General features: G+C 32.8%; 1 protein-coding gene across 3 annotated transcripts in view; it reads right to left on the bottom strand.

The window, feature by feature from the left end:
* The window catches only part of LOC137656121 (uncharacterized), a 17785-nt gene extending 10980 nt beyond the window's left edge, over positions 1-6805 (bottom strand). Inside the window, exon 1 of one of the 3 annotated variants that reach the window (XM_068390298.1) lies at positions 6710-6805. In XM_068390298.1, the coding sequence (XP_068246399.1) occupies positions 6710-6724 (15 nt within the window). In that variant the 5' untranslated portion in view covers positions 6725-6805. The other 2 variants (XM_068390297.1, XM_068390296.1) reach the window with 2 other exon arrangements.
* Between the last annotated feature and the right edge of the window lie 3195 nt (positions 6806-10000).

Below are 10000 nucleotides of genomic sequence, written 5' to 3'. Positions count from 1 at the left end.
TCTACTGATTGACTTGACACTAATAAAAAAAAAAAAATAAAAGTTACAAATGCAGTTGACCAAGGTTACTATAGACCGATTATAGGCATCCTGCTTTTCCAACTAGGGTTTCAGCTTAGCAAGTAATAATAATAATAATAATAATAATAATAATAATAATAATAATAATAATAAAAATAATCATAATAATAATAATAATTCCTTTAGGTAGTTCGTCATTGGTGCTTCCTTTAAATATCAAACGACTAGTTTATATTGAAATACATACAACCGACGCCAGCATCTACGTCATTAAAAACGTTCACATTATTTATTATTATTATTATTATTATTTTTATTATTATTACTAGCTAAGCTACAACCCTAGTTGAAAAAGCAAGATGCTATAAGGCCAAAGGCTCCAACAGGGAAAAATAGCCCTGTGAGGAAAGGAAATAAGGAAATAAATAAACGATGAGAAAAAATTAACAAATAATTATAAAAGCAGTAACATCAAAACAGATTCGTTATTTATAAACTATAAAAAGACTTATGTAAGCCTGTTCAACATAAAAACTTTTGCTGCAATTATGAACTTTTGAAGTTTTACTGATTCAACTACCCGACTAGGAAGATCATTCCACAACTTGGTGACAGCTGGAATAAAACTTCTAGAATATTGTGTGGTATGTTTCCCTAACAAGAGTTTGTCAGAGCAACACTTTCTCAACACATTCTTCAATACATGTACAGCTGGACACACAAATTCCTGGCACACCTTGCTTTGAGGAAGCGCACCTTGCCACACCCCTATTGGCCTGACAGATCCCGTGTGGCTCAGCCCACCTCCTCTGCCATCTCTCCTCTACACTATCAGCTTGGTTACTCGTCGTGCAGTAAGTGTGTGACAGGGTACAATTCATCAGAGCCAAAAACTCCTGTATCCAACTGTGAAATTGCACTGAATATAAAGCGAGTCTTGCGACTCATTGACTGCACTAAATACGAACAACCTCTGTTACCCAGGTGACATGATTGTAATGTCTTCATCAATACGTGGCCTTCAGCAATTATTCGATACTTGCTGCAGACGTGATATGTAACGTATTTAGAGCCAAGAGTGACACAGTTCCCTGGATAGCTTACGACGCACACATTTAAAAGCCACAGATATTCCTTTGAAATTCCCATCTGGAATTTATACAGAATATCCTAGACTTAGGCCACATCATCATGGGTATATGAAGACTTAATAGATACGTAAGACATCGAATAAAGATGAGTCAAGCTTTGTTTGAAAGTCAATAGAATTGACAGGAAACAGGAAAAATTTCATTCTGTCGCCGGGAACCAAAATACAATTTTCCGTTTTTATATGTTATTTTTATCCATTTTTTAAAAGTTTTTTAAAGGTCATTAATGAATGATAAAGGCGAGGGGCAGTGATAATGCCCCAGCAGAACAATTCCCTAGATACTGACCATATATACATATGATCAGCGTCCAAGCCCCCTCTTCACCCAAATTAGGACCAGGGAGAGCCAGGCAATGGCTGCTGATGATGCAGCAGGTATACCCATAGACTCCCCCAAACGCCCAATCCTTAGCTCACAAGGATGGTGAGGTTGCAAACACTGCAAGAAACAAGCTTAAGCGGAGCTCGAATCCCATTCCGGCATATCGCCTGGCAGGGACGTTTCTAACAGGGTACAACAGCCCCAATGAGCCATACGATCCGGAGGTGAAGTCAGGGAGACTGTTCTGCGTTGAAGTGCAACTGAAGGAAAACCACACAGCTTCACTATGAAACTAAATGAGGTAAGACGCCCAGATGGATGAAAGTATTAAAGAACAGATGTAAAGTAGAACAGCTAGGGGTCAAAGGGACGCTGGGAAGCCTTTATGAATGCTTACAGTAAACCGTTCGTATTGACATGAGGTACATTGTTGCTTCCTAATAACATACAAACTTGAAAGACCACGAAATCACTTAATAATACGAATATGGTCTAAGAACCCGCAAGCCAACACCCAATCCCTCCGATTTAAAAAGAATAAAATCCTGTTCTGATGAATTATATTTTTGATTATTTAGGGATTTAATGGATTTGAGTCCCTTCACGGTGCCCATGTGTAACAACTCTGCAGTTACTCTATAAAAGTAGAAAATCAAGTAAGCAGAACAGCAAATACAGAAAGAAAACGTGAAGAGACATCAAGTAGAAGACCAAAAAGTCGGTGCACCAGGTCCGTTAAGGGCTCAGCAAAGACACTTCAGTTATGTCTACAGTGCACTGCTTAAGGAGAGAATGACGTCTGGTCTGATCAGCAGATTAGAAAAGAGCAGAACTCAAACGACGATGCGAAAATGTACTAATTAAGGAAAAGGTTGGGGAGAAAAGTCCTTCTGTTCCCTAATGAGAAAAAGTCTTCCGTATCTTAATGGAGGAATTCCTTGAATTTTTCCTTTTTAATTTTCCTTTTCAATTTCATCTTATTATTCACTATTATCATTATCAATGTACGTGACCGGTCAAAAAATATGTCTAAATGTTTAAATAAGATATGCTCACACATGCTCACATTCAATCCTTCTCACCCCCTCCCCCTTTCCTAACTACAACCTGCTGGTTCGGCAATTTGGGAGAGAGTGACATCCGAGTGTACATCTCCGGGTACCCCCTCTCACCTGGGTATGACTAATCGTTTCCCCCCTGAGCATGACAGGAAAGAAATATCTATACAGTATAGCCAGACACTTTCTCTTTATTATAAAAAGGAAATTATTATTATTATTATTATTATTATTATTATTCTTATTATTATTATTATCATTATTATTATTATTATTATTATTATTATTATTATAGAGCCTCTTTATCTTCTTACCTAATGTGAATAGTTATTTATGGTCATGTTTACCACAGGTATCATTATAATGTTCCCATTGTTATAGTAAATGTTATGAAATGTTATGAAAGAGGCAGTTCTCTTTCTTATCATTTTTGTCTTTATTTAGTTTATATTTGTTCTTTATTTGCAAATGTCCATGAGATGAACGAATTTTATTCATACATTCAACACACACACTTGATATATATATATATATATATATATATATATATATATATATATACATATATATACACTATATATATGTATATATATACACTATATATATCTATATATATGTATATATATATATATATATATATATATGTGTGTGTGTATATACATATATAAACATATATGTATACAGTATATTTATACATATATGTATACAGTAAATATATACATATATGTATGCAATGTATATATATATATATATATATATATATATATATATATATATATATATATATATATATATGTATGCAATATATATATATATATATATATATATATATATACAGTATATATATATATATATATATACAGTATATATCTATATATTTATATATATATATATATATATATATATATATATTTATTTTTTTATTTATTTATATATATACATTAGCGTGTGTGTATAGAATATATCAACAACAAACAAAAATTATCATTAAGAAGCCTCTAAAGCGACCACCAAAGCAGAGGATAAGACAAAACAATTAGCCGACAGTTAATGAATTACTCTTCTGTTGACATCAACCGAATGTGTTTTGGGTGGAGCTTCGAGGGATCCCAGAACTGACTTGAGCAATTACCTCACGAAGACAATGGAAAGGTAATTTCCCGCTGCGGTTTTATGACTGTTCTTGATAACAAAATTATTTAATGAGAGTTTTTTTTTTTTTTCAGGAATGAAATTATGCCATTCTTTAGTGGTAAGAAATGTATGTTGATTATGCGTTGCAGAGATTAGTAAGATTTTTTTTTTTTCTTTTTCGTATTTTCGGAATTGTTGTTGCTATTTTTGGTTTGAAAGTAAAAGAATGAATATAAATTCACACGTTGTTTATGTGTTAGTTTATCTATAGCTATATTTAGGTTCGCTATGTAGTAAAGAGCAAGTCTCTCTCTCTCTCTCTCTCTCTCTCTCTCTCTCTCTCTCCTGTGCCCTAGCACTCTCTCCCTAGCGTGGATATACCAGCTTATATATACAGTATATATATATATATATATATATATATATATATATATATATATATATATATATGTATATATATGTATATATATATATATGTGTGTGTGTATGTATACAGTATATATATGCATTTGTATATATACATATATATGCATATGTATATATATATATATATATATATATATATATATATATATATAATATCTATATATATAAACTATACATATATATATATATATATATACGTGTGTGTATATGTATATATATATATGTATATATATGTATATGCATATATATAAGCATGTATGTATATACTGTATATATATATATATATATATATATATTTATATATATATGTATATGTATACATATGCATGTATGTATGTATGTATATACTGTATATATATATATATATATATATATATATATATATATATATATATATATATATATATATATATATATATATTTCCTGTCATGCTCAGGGTGAGAGAGATTAAGGGGTTACCCCGAGAGGTACATTCGGAATCCACTCGATCCCACAAATGGCCGAAACAGCTAGTTGGACTTAGGAAAAGGGGAGGGGGGTAGGAGGGATGGAATCTGTCTGTGTACACGTGTATGTCTATCTAAATATCTAGACGTCATTTTTGACGGGTTAGGTACAATAGTTGTCTTATGTTTTACTTAAATGAGCTACCCATATAACTATCTACTTCATGATAGAGTTTCTTACGTAAATGTTTATCAATATATTACGCCCACATTAAATATATATATGCATATACATATATATATATATATATATATATATATATATATATATATATATATATATACATATATATATATATATATATATATATATATACATATATATGCATATATACATACACATATACATACATATATATATACATATATATACAGTATATATATACATATATATATATATATATATATATATATATTTATTTATATATATAAATATATATATACATATATATATACATATATATATATATATATGCATATATACACACACATATATATATATATATATATATATATATATATATATATATATATATATATACATACATACATACATACATACATACATACTTCTACAATTGTATTTTTACATTTGATTTATGATAAAAGCTATTGTATTTCGCCGGGCTATTTTACTGGATAAAAAGACGGACTGCTTCGTGAATTGCTTTTTAGCACATAGCCTTTTCAGTCAATATTACATGGGTACCTTTAGGATTACAGCAGCTTTTAAATGTACCTAATAAAAACATGGCTAACCAAAAACCATTGTTACATTCACTATCTTTAATTATTATTATTAATAAAAATTTATTATATTACTTCTTTAGTGTATTACTACAGTTATATTATCTTTAATATTTTGATAATGATTATAGTCATTAATATATGCTTTTGCTTCTCTAGTCTATTACTACTTCTATCATTGTCTTTATCATTATGATAATGATGATGATTAATTATTATTATTATCATCATCGCTATTATATCTTTTATTCACCAATTACTATTAAATCACTTTATTTTCTGGGTCAATCTTCAGTGATACCACATCACATTCGGTTGCTGTGTCGTCACACAGTAGTCCCCATAATTATCGCTCACCGTTATGAAGAAACCTTCAATTATGGTCAGTAATTACAATTCCCTATTCCCATCCTAACGAAATCATATGAAAAAAAAAAATAAAAAGGTATAAAAAGTTCCCATAACCCTTCGAAAGAAAGGGAAACAAAAAGATAAATGGTAATGAAAAGAGAACAATACGAAACGAAACGAATTTGAGACTGACTTTGTTATAACCTTCGTTTGTCTGTTTATGTACCTCTCATTTTTTTTTTTCTTTTCTTCTTTTTTTATGACTGGTGTGTAACCGCTATTCAAGTTACTTTCTCTATAGGCTCGGTGTCTGTGACCCTTGTATAGGTAACATTAGATAGCTTAAAAGTTTATCTCTCTGCTAAGGCTCACGAAACGCACGAACTCATATTCTATGTCAGCCGGAGTCCTTGAAAATTTAACATGAGTGAAAGTCTGCAGCTGAAAAATGATTCTTGAAGTCATATTTGGAATATTAAACTAATAATTGAAATGCCATATGGGAAAATACTGCTATAGGTATCAAAACCAAATATCTAATCCTATAGATTGATTATATAATCACAAACTAGCTTGTTGAATCTGCGTCGTATTCACGAAGGCCTATTTACGTATTTCCCTGATTTATAAACAAAGTTTAGTATTTTTCAAAACTAATTTACTAATTCGTAACCATTAACACCACCAATGAGGTCAAATAAAACTTAACCCCTAAGCAAATTAAACACTTGTCATTGACCGCAATCACATCACAAATGAAGGTACCATAACTCTCAGATGCCGTAATTACTTTCCCTAAATAAAATCTACTTTTCAACAGCAATAACAGTCACTTACGTCTTGAAAAACTTACTTCCATGTAAACCATAGCACCGTTTTTCAACTCATTCACTAACATATACTATTCAACCATCATGATCACTAAATAGGCGTCAACCAGCACAAGATTAGAATGTAAACAAAGATTACACTTTTCTTCCAAGCGTTTACCTCAGAGCTTCTCATGGCGAGGGGCGTTGGTTCAAATGACACGGCCGAGATAAAGTGGCTCCTATTTATACGTTCCCACACCACACCCACCAGCGCGCTCGCGTGCCTCTTGACCACAGAGAGAGGCAGAGGAGATGGCTAGAGAGGACTTTTATTTAGAATTTATACATAAATTAGCATAATTTAGAGCCTAAGTAAGACTTAAAGGCTGTAATGAATGCAATTGCGATTGGAGTGCAAATAGCGCTGCTAGGAATTTCGGAATAACTCAGCTACGAAAGTTCTTTGATTACTTGTTTCCTCTTGCCAGAGAGTCGAGATTATTTATTTGTTCATTCTGGATCACTTTTAGGAAGAGAAAAATAGCCCATTGAGGAAAGGAAATAAGGGAATAAAGAAACAATATGAGAAGTAATGAACAGATCTTTCATAAGTAAATTATAAAAAGAGACTTCTGTCAACCTGTTCAACATTAAAACATTTGCTGCAAGTTTGAACCTTTGAAGTTGAACCGATTCAACTACCTGATTAGGAAGATCATTCCACAATTTGGTCACAGGTGGAATAACACATCTAGAATACCGTGTAGGATTGAGCCTAATGATGAAGTAGACCGACTATTAGAATTAAATGCATGCCTAGTATTACGAACCGGATGGAACTAGTTGACCAGGAAGATCTGAATGTAAAGGATGGTCAGAATTAAGAAAGATCTTATGCAACATGTATAGCGAACTAATTCAACGAGGGTGCAAGAACTTAATATCTAGATCAGGAATAAGGAATTTAATAGTTTTATATGATACATAACATATACGATGTAAATGGTTTATCTTATATACGGTACACCAGCAATAACAAATGCAGCCGTTTCTAGTCCACTGCAGGACAAAGACCTCAGACATGCCCTTATTCATGTCTGAGGTTTTACCAGTTTTCATCACCATGCTGACCAGTGCAGATTAGTGATGGTGGGAAATTTTCGCCTGATTACACACAGTAAATCAACCTAGTATGGGTTACTCTGACTAGTGCAGCTTAGCTAATCATGGCAATATACAAAGCGTTTCATCACGAGAAGGTATCCCCACTGTATATATCTCCAATAATGTACGTATGTGTAAGCAAACATGCATGTATTGCATTGATAGCAACAATACGAATATTGACAATTTCAACAGATCATTATCATTAGTATTAGTATTAGTTTTAGTATTAGTATTAGTATTAGTATTCGTATTAGCATTCTTATTTCATGAGTCTTTTGATTGTAACGATTTAACAGTAAATGAACAATACGTGATATGAAACGTTGAATACTCTGAACGAACAAGGTAAAACGACAGTGGAGGTCCTGTAGAGAGTGGGGTACCCCTGCTGTATGGGACCGGAAAAGCAGCCATCAAAGTAAGTAAGTAAAGTAAAGTAAAGTAGTATTAGTATTAGTATTAATATTTAAGCCAATTGCCCATATGGTACACTATTTCATTTGCTGATCTTCCAGTGCAATGCCTAAGTGACCATCATTAAATGCTCGGTACCAACACGAGATGTCTGATGGTCTTTTGTTTTTGTTTTCCGCACTTGCAGTACATAGGTAATGTTGACATTTTAATCTCACTAGAACCACCAATAGCAGTCCAGCATTACCGATAACGCCATTTAAAGTTATTCACTAGATGACGAATGAAGTGCAATTAGTTTTCTAAAGTGCTACTACTGCTCTAGCCGTCCTCATGCATTGCTATGGCTCACCAGGCCAATCCTGGACTTTCATTTTTTAACATATCGTGATTGGTCTTGTGCTGCCATCAACTTCAGCGTCCTCCTGAGTTATTGCCAACTATAATTTCCAGCTAAATCCAGAATCTGCTCCAGGTACTGACTATGCCGCTCTTTGTTTCTCCCAGTTCCCTTTCCTTTGGCTTTCTAATATTTCCTTATACTTGTCTGGCTCTTCATCGACAAAGATGAGGTTTTTCCTTCAGGCTGTTGTCAACTGCTCATCTTCGTTATATCTGGAGTTACTTTCTATACTCTTTGCTTTCCTCTTACCTTTTATTATTATCAAGTAGAGCCTTGGAATATTTCCCTCTGAATGCAGTTCTTTATTATCATTATCATTATTATTATTATTATTATTATTATTAGTAGTAGTAGTAGTAGTAGTAGTAGTAGTAGTAGTAGTAGTAGTAGTACTCCGGTGGTATATAGGCCACATTTTGACCCATGACCGCTCGTGATAGGATTCTCCACTCTTCTCTATCCTGTACCCAGAGCTTCTTACATCTTCCTCCAAGCATCTTCTCCAATCTTGTCTTGGCCTTCCTACAGGTCTTCTTCCAGCAACTTCCAGCAGCAGCAGTAGTAGTAGTAGTAGTAGTAGTAATAGCAGTAGTAGTAGTAGTAGTAGTAATAGCAGTAGTAGTAGTAGTAGTAGTAGTAATATTCTCCTTATGCGTGCTCCTGCCAAATAAACAACCAATGCTCGGGAAAAAAGTGAACGATAAGTAAATTAATCATATATAAATAATAAACGAATAATGATAAATGCAAGAAGACATAAGCGAAAAGATAGAACAAAGAATGTTGACCTTAGATTTTATCTCATGAACCAGGTTAAAAAAAGTTTTATCAATATCAGTCGTGATGCCATGAAAATTGTTTATTGGTGCTCAGTAACTAAGTATTCTATACAAAAACATTGACTTTCGCTTTGCAAATCAGTATCTTCATTCAATGTGGGCACAGACAGATATTTAATGAACGGATGTTTTTATAATTATTAACATATACTTTCATGATTATCCGTTGAGATACTAGCGCTCTAGAGTTATTGTTTCCTATGACTGGCTAGATAGTACTATATTGATAGCCATCTAAGGTTACGGCTCATTTTTCCTTTGCCTACACATACACAGAATAGTCAGGCCTATGCATATTATCCTCTTTCCCCATACACCTGTCAACACTAAGGAAACTGAAAAATTCATCTTCACTAAAGGAATTAACTACTACGCTGTAATTCAGTAGCTACTTCCACTTGTTGAAAGTAGAAGAGACTCTTTAGTTATGATAAGTAACTCTTGTAGGGGAGGACAAACCAAAATCAAACCATTGTGCTCTAGACTTGGGTAGTGCCATAGCCTCTGTATCATGGTCTTCCATTGTCTTGGGATGAGGAACACTCGGGCACACTACATCCGGATCTTTATTTCCTTACTCAAGAGTCGAGCAATTATCAGGTACTAATTTATATCAACTACTTTGTTCAAAGTCTAAATGGCTATG

The sequence above is a fragment of the Palaemon carinicauda genome, chromosome 17, assembly GCF_036898095.1.
Source record: "Palaemon carinicauda isolate YSFRI2023 chromosome 17, ASM3689809v2, whole genome shotgun sequence".
Taxonomy (NCBI): domain Eukaryota; kingdom Metazoa; phylum Arthropoda; class Malacostraca; order Decapoda; family Palaemonidae; genus Palaemon; species Palaemon carinicauda.
Note: the sequence above shows the minus strand (reverse complement) of the source record. Positions and strands in the feature narration are given on the sequence as shown.